The 18,607-nt window shown below is 48.9% G+C and overlaps 1 protein-coding gene across 2 annotated transcripts in view; it reads right to left on the reverse strand.

Moving 5' to 3' along the window:
- MYO18B (myosin XVIIIB) overlaps positions 1-17,504 on the reverse strand; it is a 305,824-nt gene extending 288,320 nt beyond the window's left edge. For both annotated transcript variants that reach the window (XM_064272527.1, XM_064272528.1), the window contains exons 1-8: positions 16,230-17,504; positions 15,583-15,649; positions 14,625-14,737; positions 13,135-13,311; positions 7,621-7,819; positions 5,347-5,489; positions 3,996-4,096; positions 3,253-3,316 (exon numbers count right to left, since the gene is read on the reverse strand). In XM_064272527.1, coding sequence (XP_064128597.1) covers positions 3,253-3,316; positions 3,996-4,096; positions 5,347-5,489; positions 7,621-7,819; positions 13,135-13,311; positions 14,625-14,737; positions 15,583-15,649; positions 16,230-17,396 — 2,031 coding nt within the window. In that variant the 5' untranslated portion in view covers positions 17,397-17,504. The remainder of the gene's footprint in view (positions 1-3,252; positions 3,317-3,995; positions 4,097-5,346; positions 5,490-7,620; positions 7,820-13,134; positions 13,312-14,624; positions 14,738-15,582; positions 15,650-16,229) is intronic.
- Positions 17,505-18,607: the final 1,103 nt, after the last annotated feature.

An 18,607-nucleotide genomic window follows, 5' to 3' on the forward strand; every position in this document is an offset into this window, starting at 1 on the left:
ACGACCACAGAGTTTTCAGACTTTATTTTTGTGCTTAGAGAAAAGAGAAAACAGTCTCTTGATACCTGCCAGGTAGCAGAGAGAGAACAAAGGGACACCTACCAGTTCCCACAAATCAACTGGTCTAAAAAAACACCCCACAGAAGCACAGAAAAAGGCAGAAAACCACTTCAAATGCATCCTTGACATGGATCCACGCTGTGACACATTCCTTTATGTAGACCATTAACAAACAGGTCAGGGCTGAGAAAAGCTCTCAAGAGCGCCAGCTTGGGCCCTTTCCTCCTCCAAAACAACAGGGAAACAAACAACACCTCTCTTGCTGATTCAAATGGATGCACGGGGCTAAAACTCATTAAATGAATGGGAAAACCCAGTGCTGGAATAGCTGGGTGCTGCAAACAGTTAATGCATTCAGCTGTTGATGGAAAGGCTGGCATTTGAGTCTACCCAGACGTGCCTCCGAAGAAAGGCCTGGCAATCTACTTCTGGAAAATGAGCCATTGAAAACCCTATGAAGCACGTTCTACTCATTATGAGACAAGGTCACTAAAAAGGGAACTGGAGGTTGGCCTTCTAGGCTCTTAATGGCCCCTCAATCATGGAGAAAAATGGTAAGAAAGAAAAACAGATTGCAGCCTACAAATGTGGGTGGAGTCAGGAGGGTAAAGAGTGAATTAGCCCCCAGAATCAGCACCACCTGATCCCATCCACTGCAGAAATAGACTCTACTACCATGGTTCTCAAAGTGTGGTCCCTGGACCAGCAACATCAGCATCACCTGGGAACCTGTGAAAAATGAAAATTCTCAGGTCGAACACTAGACCACAGAAACTCTATTGGTGGGGACCATCGATTTGTAATTTGTGTGTGTAACATCTTTATTAAGGTAAAATTCGCGAACAATAAACTGCTCATCTTTAAAATGTACAAGTTGATAAGTTTTGACGTATATACCTGCAAAGCTATCACCACAATAAAGATAAAGAATATATCCATCACCCCCCAAAGTTCCCTTTTCTATCTCTTTCCCTTCCTTTCTGCATCGCCATCCTCCTCCATCCCCAGGCAATTACTGATCTGTTTTCTGTCACTATAGAGTAGTTTGCATTTTCTAGAATTTCACATGAATGGAATCATACGGTATGTACTCTTTTTCATCTGGGATTTTTCACTCAGCATAATTATTTTGAGAATCGCCCACGCTCTTGGATATATCAGCAGTTCCTTTTGATGACTGAAGAGTATTTCATTTTTGAATAGACCATGTATTAATCTATTCACTTGTTGATAGATATTGGGTAGTTTCCAAGTTTTGACTATTACAAATAAAATTGCTGTGAACTTCTGTGTAAAAGTTTTTGTATGGACATACATGTTCATTTTCCTCAGTATGTACTCCTAGGAGTAGAATGGCATGTTATGTGGAAAGTGTATGTTTAACTTTGTTAAGAAACTACCAAACTGTTTTCCAAAATGGTTGTACTATTTCATGTTCCCACCCACAGTGTATGAGAGTTCCAGTTGCTCCAAATTCTCGTCAACACTTGCTATGATCAATCTTTTTAAATTTAGCCACTCTAGTGATTGCGTAGTATACCTCATCGTGGTTTTAAGTTGCATTTCTTTAATAACTAATGATGTTGAACATCTTTTCACATGTTGATCTGCTATTCATCATATTCTTTTTGGAGAAGCATATGTTCAAATCATATGCCCATCTTTTTATCAGGCTGTTTTATTTATGAGTTTTGAGAATTATTTATATATTCTGGACATGAATCCTTATTTCAGATATGTGATTTGCAATTTGTTTCTCCCAGTCTGTGGCTTGTCTTTTCATCTCAACAGTATCTTTCAAAGAGCAGATACTCTTAATTTTGATGAAGCCCAAGTCATCAATTTGTTATCTTATGGATATGCTGTCATATTTAAGGAATCTCTGCCTATCCCCAGTTACAGAGATTTTTTTCTCCTGGAAATATTATGGTTTTTAGTTCTACACTTAGGTCTATGGTCCATTTCCACTTAATTTTTGTATACAGTGTGAGGTATGGATTGAAGTTTATTTTTTTGCATAATGATATCAAATTATTTCAGTACCTTTTTGTTGCCAAGACATGTAGGTTTGGAAAGAGGCATTGGAATGGTAATGATTCACCCTCCTCTGCCTGATGAACCCCTACTAAACCTTCAAAACCCAGCTCAAATGTTCCCTCTGCTGAGAAGCCTTCTGCAACTGAGGTCAAGTAGCTCTCTCATTCTACTTTGGCTTCCATAGCATCTTGTGCAACCTCTAGTATATGCTTATCCCATATAATTGCATTAATTTCCAGCCCTAGTGACACAACTGTTAAGCTCTTGGCTGCTAAGAGAAAGGTTCAAATCCACCAGCCACTCTGTGTGAGAAAAGACCTGGCCATCTACTCCTGTAGCTTACAGCCTAGAAAACCCTATGGAGGCAGCTCTACTCTGTCTCATAGGATCTCTATGAATCAGAATCGACTCTACGGCACATAACAACAACAACAATCGCTCCAGTGAGAGTGAAAATTCACAGGTGGAGACCATAATCCCAGGACTCAGCACAGGCTTGGCACAGGTGCTGGTGGTGGCTGGAAGGCGGAAGCTCAGAAAACTATTGTTAAAATATAAACAAATTAATAAAAGAATAAACAAACAAGGGAACCATTTGGTTTTCAAGCAATTGTACACCCCTCTTTGAAGACTCCTCTCACACCCACATTTTCCGGAAAGCCATCTCTCATTGCACCCACCTACACTAATTGCCAATAGCATTTGCTACCAGAACACTATTGATTGATTCAGGCCAAATCCTAGGCTAAGCTTTTCATGCCCATCACCTCATTTAATCCTCACAACAACCCCACAAGGTAGATACTACTACTACCTTTATTTAACGAAGAAGACACAAAAGTTCAGAGAGGCTAAGTCCCATGCCCGAGTTCATGTAACTAGTAAGTGTCAGAGCTAGGGTTTGAAAGCAGACAGTCTGACTCCTAAAGTCTCTGTCTTACATCTAGCTATAGCACCTCCTGGTTCCCTTTTTTCATACAATAAGCACAGGGTCCTACAAAGCCATTCCCTGCCTCCCCAGCATGACCAGCCCTTGTCAACTGCACACCCCAGTGTTAAAGGAGACAAGTCATGCAGGAAACCCCTCTGTCACCCTACCATTCTGGCCCCAAGGACGCAGACTCACACACACATCCCAGAATGATGCTTTCTTACCTTGGACCACACGCCCATGCCAAAGGAGGTGCTGTCTCTCATCTGGTGCAGGTACAGCTCCGTCCTAGAAGCAGAGAAGGGACCAGAAGTGAGGGGGCCTGCCCACACCATGGCCTGACAGGGCAAATGGTCATCATGGTGTAGGGCTCCATTTAATGCCCAGGTGACCCCAGTGCCTCCACAGGCCCTGACCTCACAGGTCTGCCCCAGGACATTTTCCTTCTCCCAAGTATTCCACACTCATTCCCTCACTAGAATAGACTCATACACTCGAATAAAGGGAGCAGGTTCTGATACCAGGTCTTCTACTCACCTGCTGTATGGTCTTGCCCAGTAGTCAACATGAACAAGCCCTTGCTGTATGCTAAGTTCTAAATTACCCATAATAGCTCCACCCAATATTACTGTTGTTAGTTGCCATCAAGTCCATGCCAACTTATGGCGGCCCATGTGTTTCAGATTAGAACTGCTCCATAGGGTTTTCTTGTTTATAATCTTTTATAGAAGCAGATCTCCAGACCTTTCTTCCAAGGTGCCTCTGGGTGGCTTTGATCCCCCAGTCTTCAGGTTAGCACCCTAGTGCATTAACCACGTGCACTCAGGCAACTGGAATCCAGGGACCACATTCCTAACTACCGGGATGCACTGCCTTTCGCTCTGGGCAGCAGCTCAGGCTGGACTGCTGGAGGGGTGGCCCCTTGTCTCACTGCCTTCAGCTGTTCCTGCCCAGCCCAGCTGCTCACCTGAGATCCAGGTCCAATCCAGCTAGCATCTGGGAGAAAATCTCAAAGTTGCCTTCCCCTTCTGGCTGCCGCGCCACACGGCTCTTTTCCAAAAGCATTGTCTGCAGGAGGGAGAAGGGGGGCACCGGATCAGTACTTGAGACAGGAGTTGCTTTGGGTACATCTGCCCCAGGCCTGGTGACCAGCTACCCAGAAGGCCCCGTGAGGGTGTCCTGCCCTGATCCACCTTTTAAGGGAAAATCACAGGTCTAAACCTTTGCTGGTATCCTCCTCCAGAGCAAAGTTTCTCAGCCCTTTGTCTCAGCCCTCATTCAGGGTCCACCTAGGGAATCAACTAACACTATAGACTCATTCCAATCAATAGACTCATTCCAATTAAAGTATCAAAAGGTGTTGTTATTGTTAGTTGCCCTCAAGTCTCAGTCGACTCATGGCGAGCTTCAATTAAAGTATCAGGAGGTGTTGCTGTTGTTAGTTGCCATTGATTTCACATTGACTCATGGCAACCTTATGTATAACAGAACAAGACGTTGCCCGGTACTGCGCCATCTTCACCGTCGTTGAATCCATTGTGGCAGCTATTGCGTCAATCCATCTCATTGAGGGTTTCCCTCATTTTTGCTGACCCTCTACCAAACAGGATGTCCTTTTCTAGTGACTGGTCTTTGCTGACGACGTGTCCAAAGCAAGCAAGTCCAAGTCTTGCCATCTCTGCTTCTAAGGAACATTCTGTTCACATTTCTTCTAAGACTGATTGGATCATTCTTTTGGCAGTCCATAATTAAACAGGGCCGCCCACATACAGACTCTTATTCAACAGTCCTTTACCACCTTGACCCAAAAGGTAGTTAATGGTAGAATTTCAGAGCCAGGACAGAAAAGGGACTTATTTGGCACCAAGGAGTTTTCTCTGAGTCTGGAAATTATCTCAGCTCCACATATGAACACTTCTAATAACCTAATCCTATTTTCTGTTCAAACAGAATGTTTGAGGGGGAACGGGGAGGGTACAGGTGATTTTGGAGACAGGAACAAACAGGCCATGTGGTTGTCACACATAGACGGCCACGCAAGGCTGGCACACGTCTGTTTAATTTCAACTTGTGCTTTTAAGACCCGGCTAATGAGTGGCTGAATTATATATTTACTCATGAATATTTCATCCCCGTATGATATTCCGAGGCACAGATGGGAGAGGATGTTTCGGGACACTCAGTGAGGTTGGGGGGAGCTGGCCATGTCGATGACCAGCCCAGACACATCACCGGGCCCCAGTTGGAGGTGTGGGCTGTGCTGAGTGGGGCTGGGGGCACTGCAGCCCCCAGGACCCTGCCTCACCCAGGGGCCTCACCTGGAGCTGAGCGGCTGTGACACGGCCTGTGGCGCTGAAGTCCAGCGACATCACCATGGTGAACCGGGTGGCGCTGCGGCTGTGGCCCGTGGACATGGAGCCGAAAGCCCGGAGCACAGTGAAAGTGGCGCGGATCTTCTCCACTGGGGAGGGTGTGGGAGGGAGCATCACCCATGGCCCAGGTTCTGCCAACCCCCATCTTTCTCAGGACCACCTTCCCCACTGGCCCCTGTCCCCATACCAGGCCCCATCCTGGCCCAGCCCCCATAGGCTCCCTGTCACCCTCCACACTCAGCTCTTCACCGTATACACATCACTGAGCTGTAAGCAGATTTCATGGGAGCTAATATTCTCAGAATATTAGCAGTGGGGCTGAAAAGCCCCACAGGTGCTCCATAACTATTTACTGAGCACCTACTATGTGCCAGGTACTAGGCTAGGCACCTGGATGCAGCCTACACACACTCTTATAGCAGAACTATGTTCTGGGAAGGCAGGGATTGGAGCCTCTCCCATTCCTGGCACAGGCCAGGTATACAGTAGGTGCTCAGTGAAGCACTGGAATGAGTGGAGAGGCAGCATAGTCCAGTGGTTAAGCATCAGCCTCCTAAGTTCTGAATACAGGCTCTGCCTTTTGCTAGTTACCTCATTTGGGGCAAATGAATTAACCTCCCTGGGTCTCAGATACCCTATTTCTAATACAGGCATAAGAGTACCTACCTCATATGATTGTCAGGAGGATTAAAAAGATTTAACAATGCAAAGTGCTCAGAAAATTCTCCATATGTGGTGGTGTTATTACTATTTTTTATTATTATTAGAAAAGCAATATAGCCTAGGTCATGCAATTCCCAAGGGGCATAATATTGCCTCCAAGAGACTGAAACCTGATTCTTGCAGGGGGGAGAAAAATTTTTACTCTTTTTATGTATAAAGCACAAATATACATATACTACATCAGCAGATATACAGTATATTTCTCGTATTCAAATTTCCTGGTGGGTGGATTAGGGAAAAAAAAAACTGTCTACAAAACTCCCTCAAAAACCTAACCTGTTGGCATCGAGTCAATTCCAACTCGTAGTGACCCTATAGGATAGTGTAGAACTGCCCCAGAGGGTTTCCAAGGAGCAGCTAGTGGATTTGAACTGCAGACCTTTTGGTTAGTGGGCTGAGCTCTTAACCACTGTGTCACCAGGGCTCCACAAGGCTCCCTAGGGAGCTGATACTAAAAGCACAGTTGAGGAACACTGGCCCAGTGGTTAAGGCTCTGGAAAGGCTGCCTGGGTTAGAACCTCAGCCCTAGCATTTATTAACTGTGTGGCTTTGGGCAAGCTAGTTATCCTCCCTGAGTCTCAATATCCTCATCTATAAAATCTTAGTAATAATACTATCTTATAGGGCTGTCCTAAATAATAGAATCTTTTGTCTAGCTGACTCCAACTCATGGCGACCCCATGTGTGTCAGAGTAGAACTGCTCCATAGGGTTTTCCATAGCTGTGATCTTTTGGAAGTAGATCTCCAGGCCTTTCTCCTGAGGCACCTCTGGGTGGATTCAAACCAGCAACCTTTCCATTAGTAGCCAAGTGCTTAACTATTTGTGGCACCCAAGGATTGTTCTAAATAATCAATAAGTTAATATACTTGGAATAGGATCAGGCGTGTAAGTGTTCAGTAAGTGTTCACAACAATCATTATTATTATTAATTAGCACTCTTCCTTTAAAGCCCAGTTCAAACTTCACTTCCTCAGGGAAGCCCTTCCATGTCTCTCCTCTGTGCCTCTGCCTCTCCCCCTAACCAGTACAGCAAGGACTTTTCGAAGAGGATTTGAGGTTAGCACATATGTGCAGGTGGGTCTTCCCTCTGACACAAGCCCTGCCCTCTGCCTTTGCTTGTCGGGTCCCTGTACAGTTCACCAGGCTGTGCACTGCACAAGGGCATCAGATCCAATGGAGTAGCATTCACTCCATACTACCACAGGTTTGCACATTTATTATCATAATGTCCTAGCAGATGGCAGTCAAGTGTCTGGTTCTAATAATATCAATGTATGATGATTGTGCAGAGGACGGGGTGGTTGCCTTTTTCTAATTTGCACAAAGGTGCCCGATGGACTAGAGGCCCTGCCCGTAGCGAGCACAGAGTCTACACACATCTGTGCTCAGTAAACACTAGCTAAATGGATATAAGGAGGGACAGCCCAGCATCCCCATCCAAGTCTCCCCTCTCCGCTCTCTACCCTGCTATATTGCCACCTGGAGACCACCATACCTGAGACCGTGCCATCCACACTGCCTGCCAGCCCCACCAGGTGCTCCAGGACCTGCTCACAGCAGGTGGTCTTCCCAGCGCCACTCCGTCCCAGGGCCACGATGCTCTGGTCTCTCCGATGGCTCAGCAGCTCCCAGTACGCCCGCTGGGCCAGGGAGTTGATGTGGGCAGGCAGACCATCCCAGCGGCACCAGGGCACCTGTAGGAAAACCTGAGGCTTCAACCCTCCTATCCAGCTGGTGCCCAGGGAGCACTCTGAGACAGTTCCCCAGCCCAGGCCTCAGGTCTAGCTCCATGTCCCTATCTCCCACTGTCACTCCAGCCATCATCATCAGAGAAGCTTCAGCATTTTACTACAAGAGCACCAGCCTGGAGGTCTAATCCTGCTACCGACTCACTGAGCTCCTGGGCAGCCCATCACTCATCTCTGGGCCTGGATCTCCTCTTTGGCAGGAGAGAGACTTGAAGTGAAGCTGTGTTCATCTGAGGAATTCATCTCACTTGATACTCAAAGCAGTGGATAGTAACTGCCTGAAATCAGGCCACTGGATAAAGTGGCAGAATTGATTAGTGATGCCTGCCATGGAAACAGGAAACTGGGCATGGGAAGTGGAGCACACGTGACATGTATTTGCCATAACAGACTTAGATGATACCTGAAGTCCTTTCCACCTCATTTGTTCATCCATCCGTCCATCCATTCATTCTTCATTTAATAAAATAATTCATTGAGTGTCTGCTATGTAGCAGATACAGTCTTAGGCACTGGGGGCACAAAAGCAAACAAAACAGGTAAAGGAAATCCCTGCCCATCATCAGATACACCTTTTAGGATGGCTTAAACAATTAGATTTTTAAATTTTTTAGTGGTTAATGCCAAGGGCTGGTGAGGGTATGGAGCACCTGGAACTCTCATGCATTGCTGGTGGGAACACTCTGGAAGGTGACCCTGCAGTTCCTTATAGAGTTAGACGTACACACATCATTCCACCCAGCAATCCCACTCCTACGCATTTATCCAAGAGAGATGAAAATTTATGTTCACAAAAAAGGAAGTCAATCAATAAACCCTGTACCTGTTTGGTTATGGCAGCTTTATTCAAAATCACCAAAAGCCAGCAACAACCCAAATGTCCTCTAGCTAGTGAACTAGGATAACCAACCAACCCAGCTGTAGCACTGAAGAAGCCTGCTGCCCCAGGAAACCCCACATTCTGGGAAAACTGAGACAGCTAGTCACCATGTGAACAGATAAACTCCTGCATCCATTTAATGAAATAAAGGTACAGACTATGCAAGATTAGCAATAAAATGGATGAATCTCAAAGGCATTATGGTAAGTGGAAGAAGCCAATTGAACACTGTTACCAGTTGCGGTCAAGTCCAATTTCAACTCACGGCAGCCCCAGGTGTGTCAGAGTAGGACTGTGTACCATAGGGTTTTCAATGGCTGGTTTTTTAGCAGTAGATTGCCAGGCATTTCTTCCGAGGTGCCTCTGGGTGGACTCTAGACTCTAAACTTTGGGTTGGCAGCTGAGGGCATTAACCATCTGGAAAAGGCAAAACTAAGAGAGAGAAAACAGATCAGTGGCTGCCAGGGGCAGGGATGACTACAAACGGGGCCTGGAGGAACTGTTTAGGGTGATAGAACTCTTCTGTATCTTGATTGTGTTATCGGTTACACGACTGCACACGTTTGTCAAAAGCTCACAAACTATACACTAAATGGAGTGAATTTTACCATATGTAAATCATACCTCAATAAACCTGACTTTTCCAAAAATCCTTGCCTCTGGAGAGCTTGCTTTCTTGGGGGAAGAGACAGATGATAAAGCCAATAATTACATTAGAACAAGTGGTAGTCATTTTAAAGCCAGGAGCCTGAATGAGATCACCAAGGAAGTGGGTGTTGACAGCAAAGAGGAGAAGAGGTGTGAGGACTGGGGCACCCCGACCTGGAGAGGTCAGGGAGACACCGAAAAAGCAGCAGTCAGGAGACAGAAGACAAACCAGGAGAGTGGAATCCTGGAGCCAAGGAAGGGAGTGTCTCCAGAAGGAGGGAGTGATGGGCCAGTCAAGCAGCTAGTCAAATAAGACCAGACGAAAGAATAGACCAATGGATTTGGCAGCATGGAGGGTATTGGTGACCTTGACCAACGTCTGCTTAGCGTGGCCTTCAGAGAGAAAGGAAAAAGGCCAGGTAAGATCTCGCTCGAAGCCAGCCGAAAGGCAGTAAAGGGGGGTAGGGGATTGGGCGGCAGCTGGAGGAAGAAGCTCAAAACCCAGGATGCCAAGCGGATGGCCCGGCCCCCGACCCGGGGACAGCAAGGCCCCATCTGCCCCCTCCTCCAGTGCCCTGGCAGAATCTGGGGCACAAGCCACAGTGTGATGACTCCTCTGCTTCCCTGACCTCCAGCCTGGGGCTAAAGGATGCTCCCAGTCCACTGTTGGCCTTTTCCGCCCCAGGACCCCCCAGGAACTGTAATGTGGCCCCTATCCTGATGCAAAACATGGAGCCTCAGCAGGACCTCAAAGCTGGTAAAGGAAGGACAGGCCCCACAGCAGCTGGACACAGCCCTAGGGCATCCAGCAGGCATGGGGTCCTGGGGTCAGGGCCCTGGAGCCACCACCCACTCCAGAAAAAATAAATGTCAAGGGGCAGGCTGCCCCATCCATCAACCCCCTTGGAGCCATCTGCCTGAAGAGAAGAAGGAAGAATTCTGTGAACCAGACCCCTGTGTGCACCCACAGGTTCATGTGTGTACACAGATGTGCCCAGAGCCCATGCACCCAACAGATCCCAGAGGCTCACGTACATGCAGGTGTGCCCACCTACACCCTGCACAGGCCTACACACCCCCAGGCACACACCCAGCTCCCAGATCCCTGGAAGGCCCAGTCCCCCCAGTAAGAGAGGCCCCCAGGCCTGCCCCAACCCCAAGCAGCCCATCTTGAAGGTGGCCCCAGTCTGGGCCTCACAAACGGGTCTGTGCTCCCACCTGGTGGCCATTTGGGGAGCCAGACACGACTTAGGCAAAGGGCAGGAGTGGCTGAGGATTTGGGTGTGGGAGGCCCAATGACTTGAGAGAAGGATGGGGCCATCCCAGCGTGGCCACCACCCCAACCCAGGGTTGTGACGGGGCATAGCGGGGTCATTTGGCTCAGATTCCAACTGACAAGGCATGTCTCACACCTGCACTTATAGACACCTGAGCTCAGGTTCTGAAGGGTGCTTCAGTTCAAAATGGACAATGTAGACCTGGCGAGCCCTTGGGGCCTGTAAAAGCATCCTGCCTCCCAGGGGCTGTTGGGAGGCCAGAAGGCTTCCAGAAGGCTCAGAAGCCTTGAGCTGCAGAGGCATAGCACTCACAGCAAGGGAGGAAAGAGCAAGTGTACCCAGCTGTCACTCACCCCAGGGCTTCTGAGACGCCCTTGGGCCCCTGACCCCTGACAGACCAAGGAGGGGCCTGGAGTGCGACTGAAGGGGTGGGTGGGACACAAGGCTGCTGCCTCCCCTTCCCCCTCTCCACCCTCATAAACGGCTTAACACTGTGCAGGGACTAGGACTGGGCTTGTCCCACAGGGCTCCAGAGGACAAGACAAGGCTTTTCATTCCCAATTAATAGATGAGAAAACTGAGGTCAGAGAGGCACTCTGGTGTTTCCAAGGCACCACAGCACATTAGTGGGTGTTCTAGAAGGGGCCGGACCCTTCCCCAGCAAATCCTCAGCCCACAAATAAGATATTTCACCTCCAGCAGGTCTCCCTGCCCCACCTTTGTCCACTTCAGTCTATCCTCTACCTAGCAGTCAACAGGATCCTTTTATACCATAAGTCACTTCATGGCAATGCTCTGCTGGAAGTCTCCAGAAGCTGCCATCACGTTCAGAGTAAAAGCCAGAACCTTTATCACCACTCACAAGGCTCTGCAGGATCCCAACCTGCTTCTCCGGGACCTCCTCACCTATCTCCTCCTCTGTACTCATCTGCTCCAACGACACTGGGCTCCTTCCTGAGTCTCAGCTTACCAGGCCCTCGCCTACCTCAGGGACTTTGAACGGGCTATTCCCTCCTCTTGGAAAGATCTTCCCCAAGATGGCGGTTTGGTCGCTCTCTCACCTCCTTCAAGTCTTAGATCAAATGTCACCTTCTCGGTGAGTCCTCCTCTGACCTCCCCTCACCTCTCCACCCTCCCCTGGATCCAACACTTCCTGTCCCGCACACCCCAACCCAGCTCTACATTTTCTCAGCTCTGCTCACTTCTCATCACATAAAAGAATTAAGCTCTCCGTTATATTTATTGTCTGCGGCCTGTCTTGCTGACTAGAGGGGAAGCTGCGTGAGGGCAGGGTCACTGCCTGTCTTACTCCCTGCTCTGACTCCATGTCTAGCCTACAAGGGCCACTCCATCCAATATCTGTTGAATAAATGAAGCGGGATCCAGCACAAATTATTCAGCAGTGTCAGCAAGGCATGTCCACAAGGTGGCGCTTAGAGACTTGTTTTTATTGTCCATTTAGAGGAAAATGGCCGTTTTTACACTTCGAGAGGGAAAAACAAGATAATAGAACGGTGGCTTCTGTGTCCCAGTTTAAGTGGGTGACGTTCAGGACTCCCAAGAGTCCAGCATGGTGCTGAGAGTACAGAGGAGCCCAGTGGCCTGTTTTCCGTCCTTACTAGACTTTGGCAGCTGGCTTCGACAGGCCAAGCCGGACTCTCTTATCTGTAAAATGGGGCTAACAGTAGCGCCTGTCTTTTCGGGTGGATGTAAAAATTAATTAAGTCAATATGTCAAGGTGCTTGAAGCAGTGGCTGGTGTAGTTATTGTTTTGTTATCATCTTGTGCCATCGAGTCAATTGCAACTCCTAGCGACCCCATGGATTACAGAGATTTGCTCCATAGGATTTTCTTGGCTGTATGAGTCGGAGGCAACTCAGTGGCAACGGGTCTAAAGGGCCCTGGTGGTGAAGTGGTTAAGTGCTTGGCTGCTAACTGAAAGGTCGGTGGTTCAAACCCATCAGCTGCTCTGTGGGTGAAAGATGTGGTAGCCTTGGAAATGCTATGGGGCAGTTCTACTCTGTCCTATAGGGTCGCTATGAATTGGGATCAACTGGATGGCAATGGGTTTTTTAATCTTTACAGAAGCAGATGCCAAGCCTTTCTTCCGCAGTGCAGCTGAGTGGGTTCGAACCAACAACCTTTCAGTTACTAGCGAAGCACAAACCATTTGCATCACCCAGGGGCATTCTGGTAGAGTTAACACCCATTAAATATTTTCTCCCATTATTATGATCTTTAATACTCCTGTTGTAATTTCTAACAGTTACTCATCTTTCCCTTCTGGGGAGTGGGAGGTCATGTGATCCTTGATGCCCCATGACACCCCCAGAATCTCATCTTTGGTGGATGCTGCCCACGTACAGGTGGAAGGAGGCTCTGGCTGTTCTTCTCTCCTCTAAAACCAGAGGGATCTCCCACCTCTCCTGCCCCCCTCCCCCATAGCCCCATCTCACCTTCCCTGCAGAGGGTGCCACGGGTCCCCAGGGCTGGAGGACGATCAGATCAGGCCCTGCACAGGTGTGTGGCAGCTGAGCTCGGCAGCGGTGCAGAAGCGTGTTCAGGACACTGGATTCATTCACACTGATGAGGGTGGCCAAGTCCTCAGCCTGGTCCAGCTCGGGAGGGTTGGCCTGTGAACCATCATACAGCATTTCCTCTGGCCTTCTGGGCTCTCACCAACACTCCCCACCACGTGCACACCCCCCTATATACACACACATGTACACAGACAGAGCTTGGGGATCCTGTCCCTGGAGAGCTTCAGACCAAATACAAGACAGAACACAAGGCTCTGGAGGGATGTGAAGGGACCACAAATGACACAGGACCACCACTTCTTGTCCTATGTGGCAACCCAGGAGCCACCCCTCTCATCAGACTTGTCCTCCCTTCCCTCACCCGCTGCACCACGAGGAGTGATGCTCCCGAGACACACACTGCAAGATGTAAATGCCTTTCTATATTCTCAAATACCACAAAACAGCCGATGGTGTTGGGGAGTGTCGTGGCGTCCCCTGCTATCTTCTCCTTTTCTGGGCCTCATGGGGGCTCTGGGCGGGCTCCGTGACACCCAGGGATACAGGCCAATGGCCAAAGCACCCCACTTCTTTGATAGCCTATCACATATTGATCCCTTAGAAAGATACCCAAATCCTCCCAGAAACAAGGGGTGTTTGCATCTTCTCCTTGGGAATCTCATTCTAGGAGCCTTCTTACTGGTCTCTGCAGCTCTGGAGAGTTTTCAGAGCCTAAGGCTCAAGGATTGGTCAAGCCTTTCTTCTGAGGGTACTAGGTCTCTGCAAACTCACAACACCAGTGGGAGAAAAGGGTCTGGGGTGGGGAGAAAAGGGTCTGGGGTGGGCAGAAAAGGAGTAGAGAAAGATGCAGATACACAAGGACCACACAGAGTTCCTGGACGAAACTCCTCCCTGATTAGTAGGCTGTGATGGGTATAAAAGAGTCAGGACAAATGGATTTTTGGTACGCTAAAAACATATGCAAGAGAACTGAAAAAGACAAAAGTAAAAGAAAGGTTGATGCCCAAAATATAGGCCATCAGGACCAATGCTATGGTTAGTGGCAAGCAGCAAATTTGGCTCTGAGTTCCCTGGAAGCCAAGCTAAAAAGGGAAATAGGCTCTGTAACACGATTTGCAATGTCCAAAATGAAAAGCAATCACTTTCTTGGCAATCAGAAGAACTCCTAGTACCAAGACCTGATACACATATCTGCTGATGTGTCCTCATAAAAGGGAGATCATGGGATCATATGAATGACCCCTTAGCAAAATCCCTGCAACAGAGCAACAAGTTCAATAGGGCTCTTACCTATAATTCCCTACGGGGGATCAAGCCAAAGTGGTACCTGTGGTCAAATACATGGAGATCTCTTGCAGGGGTGGGGAAGAAGAGCATGGCAGGGAGGGAAGCGGACGGGGGCTCACCCGGTGAACGTGCTCCTCATCCACCTCTGTGATGGTTTTGTCTACATCGATGCGAAGTCGCACCCTTCCTGCCGGCAGGTCGGCTGTTCCTTCATCTGGCTTCAGCACGGTTGCTGGTGGACATCCCAGAGAGAGAAATAAGGAAAGGAGGAAAGGGAAGGGAAAGGGAGGGGAGGTGAGGGGAATGGAGAAAAAGCCTCCGAGCTGCTGAGCTAGGCCAGAAATCTAGAGAGGGGATCTGATAGGTGACAAAGAGGCTGTATCCTTTCCTCTTTGGGCCTATTCACATGGAAGATTCTGAACTGTGACCCCAAATCCTTTGAGGACAGGAGGTGGGTCTGACTCACCTTGGGCTTTTGCCAGCTGGCTCAATGCCATGTGCCAAATAGACACCCAGAAAGTTGGCTGCATTGAGCCATCTCATGCCTAGGACCTGGGATGGCAGATAAAGGCATGCAGGCTGCATTTCCCATCCAGTGCGCATGACAGACACAACTAATCGATCACTTTTTCCAGCCGTGTTCTGGCTAGGACTCAGAATCCCTTCTCAGTAGAGTGCTACCTTAAAAAACCTTAAGTCACGACTAATCAACAACAGTGGGCTAATGAGAGGATACCTATTTACCCACTGGCACTAGACTTTGAGTTCCACAAACCTTATAGGAATCATACAAAGCTTGTTGATTAATAGACAATGTGCTGATTAACATACAATGCTTAATTCGTTCATTCATTCATCAAGGCTCATATGCCTTTGAAGCCAGGGCCCGGGATAAAATGACCATCAACTACACCCACCCTAAAAAAGCCACAGAGCCCCATCCTAGGTCTCTGCTGCCCCTGCCCTGCTCCTTTCCCCAAAAAAGTATCACCAGGATCTGGCAAATATGGCTAGCAGCAGCGCAGGCAGAAGCGGAGAAGACTCAGACCCCCAGATAATGCTAACACCCCTAATTACCAAGAGTAAATCCGTCCTTCTGAACCAGCCAGACCTTCTCTGCCTCGTACCATCTGTCCTCAGGGGCCTGAGAACAAAGATCACTGACATGAAACCAGCACAATGGCATCCCTGTGAGCTGGGTGAACTCTTCACATCAGGGCTTCTCACAGTGTGGTCTGGGAGCACCTGGAACAATCTCCTAGAGGGCGCTTCATTAAATGCAGATTCCTGGGCCCCAACCTGGCCTTTGGAATGCAGGAATCTGCATTTTTAGCAACGTGCTATTTTGGGGTCACTATTTTTTATTTTTTATGAGTAGGAATTGACTCAACAGCAATGGGTTTGGGGTTTTTTTTTTTTTTTTTTTTTTTTTTTTTTGGTTTTTAAGTTCAAGAACTTCCACATGACATTGTAAGTAATCTCAGCCCAAAGTGGCCACTTCGTGTTTTGGGGACCTACCCCCACTCAGTGGAGAATTTCACCCTGGGAATGGGAGCAGTGGGAGCCTCAAGCCCCCAGCTCATCAAGGAGGAAGTACTTATCCCCTTTTCTGGGTCACCCCTCTTCAGCTCCTGGTTCCTGGTCCACCCCCCAGGATAGGTCCCTTCCTGTCTTTGGAGGGTCCTGCCCGCTCCACCCCACACCTGGGGCTACAGCTCCATCACCTGGTCCAAGTCTCTGCTGTGGCCTCTTGTGTCCCCCTCCTGCAGGGATGGCCCCTCTTGGTTCTGCTCCTGTGTCTGAGGCCGTTCCACATGGTTCTCCAAACCAGGTCCAGGTCCTTCCAGCTCCGTCTCCAGGGCCTTGGGCCCAATGTCTGCTCTTGGGCTGGGCCCCTCTGCTTTTTGCCTTCTGATTTCTGGCCCGTTCTCCTTCCCAGCTGCCACTGCCAACTTCCCGCTTATATCCACCTCCTTTGGGGCTGTACAGCCCTTCTCTGTCTTATCCAGAGTGTCACCTGCTTCCCCAGACTTACTCTGAGGTTGCCCCGCCTTTTCTATCTTAATCTGGGGTTCACCTGCCTTCTCAGTCGTACTCTGAGGCTCAGCTGCTTTCTCAGTCATACTCAGGGGCTTCCCTACCTTCTCCTGCACTTTGCCCATCTTCTCAGGCTTGATCAGAGGCTCACCTGCCTTCTCCTTCCTCAGGAGCTCACCTTCTTTGTCCTTCTTACTCTGGGGATCGCCCCACTTGCCCTTTCTGCCCAGGGAACCTCCCCACTTTCTCACCTGGATTTGAGCCCCAACTCGCTTCCCTTCAACCCCTGCATCCTTGGAGAGACCCCCCTTTTCCATCTTGTTTTGGGGGTCCCCTTCCTTCTTCTCCACTGTCCCTGGTTGCCCTCCCTCACCTGGCCCTTGGTCTTGGGACCTGGTCCCCTGGCCCTCATTCCCCTGGGCCTCACCCCCTTTAAGTCCTTTGGTCTGGGGGGCCCTGCCCCCCTTTCCCACTGAGCTTTGACCCGTCTCGCCTTTTGGCAGTGACACATTTCCTTGACCTGGGCCCCCAAGACTCCCAGTCAGGGTCTTTTCAGCCTTCGGGTCTGGCTCCTCAGTGCTGGCCTGGTGGCCACAAAGAGTTCCTGGGGTCTCCACTTTCTTTTCCCCTCCAGGGTCTGTGGCTGGGGGTGCAGTCCTACAGGTGGGGGAGTCCTGGGGGTGGGTCCTCTGTTCTGGCTTAGCTGATTCGGGATCCAATTTGGCCACCATCAACAGCACATCACCCTTCCTCACGCCCCTCTTGAAGGGCAGGGTTCTTTTAGCTGGGGTCCCACTGGGACCTGGCTCCTGGGGCTTCTCGCCATTGATGCTGGTCATTAGCACAGGGTCCATGTTGCCAGACCCCCTGCTTTTCTGGCTCAGAATGTTTGAGTCCTCAGGAGAGCTTGACCGGTTACCCTGAGGAATCTGTTGGCTTCCAGGTTTGGTGCTACTGCCGGACTTGCTGTTGGAAAGTTCTGGGGTCTAGAAGAGAGAGACCACAGTCATGCTTCACTGCTTGCTGACTTGTCTGTGTCTTCATTTTTTCATTCATTCATTCATACACCCATCCAAAGATCCTCAAGCACCTTCAAGATTTTGATAGGCACTGTGCAAGGCAATGATGTCCCTAGGTGATACAAACAGGTAAGCGCTCGGCCACTAACTGACGGGTTGGCAGTTTAAGTCCATTTAAAGGCACCTCAGAAGAAATACCTGGCGATCTACTTCCAGAAAATATCAGTCATTGCTAACCCAATGAAGCACAGTTCTACTCTGACACCCACAGGGTCTCCATGAGTTGGAATCAAACTGATGGACCTGGTTTTTAACTGGTGCCAGGAAATACCCTTGACCTGGACCCAGCACCTCCAGGCCCTGTAAAAGAGTGGAAAGAGAGTGGACTTTGGAGCCTGACAGACCCAAGTTCAACTCCTGCCTGCCACTCACTAGCTGTGTGGCCTTAGACAAATTACTTCCCTTCTCTGAGCCTGTTTCCGCATCAATAAAGTGAGGATTATAAAGGCCTACCTTGCAGGGTGGATGTAAGGATTTATGATAATATTCAGAAACGGCCCAGCACAGAAAAAGCCCTCAGTAATAGTAGCTACAGAAACCCTGGTGGCATAGTGGTTAAGTGCTCCAACTGCTAACCAAACGGTCAGCAGTTCGAATCCACCAGGCGCTCCTTGGGAACTCTATGGGGCAGTTCTACTCTGTCCTATAGGGTCACTATGAGTTGGAATCGACTTGATGGCAGTGGGTTTGGTTTTTTTGGTTTAATAGTAGCTACTGCTGCTGTTATTGTTATTATTTCTGCTTTGACTGTTCTTGATGGGAAAGAAGGGACTGGGGAAAGAACTTGAGACATATCATGATCTTAGCTCCAACACTTTCTAGCTGGGTGACCATAGGCAAAATCACCTACCCACTCTGAGCCTTAGTTTCCTTTCCATTAAGGTAGCTACCACCTGACCCTCCAGTTCTTTTGTAGTGCGACATATGGAAAAGCCCTTTGGAAACAGCAGAGAACTATACAAACAGGAGCTTCCGGACCAGGTGAA

This window comes from Loxodonta africana, chromosome 19 (genome assembly GCF_030014295.1).
Source record: "Loxodonta africana isolate mLoxAfr1 chromosome 19, mLoxAfr1.hap2, whole genome shotgun sequence".
Taxonomy (NCBI): Eukaryota; Metazoa; Chordata; class Mammalia; order Proboscidea; family Elephantidae; genus Loxodonta; species Loxodonta africana.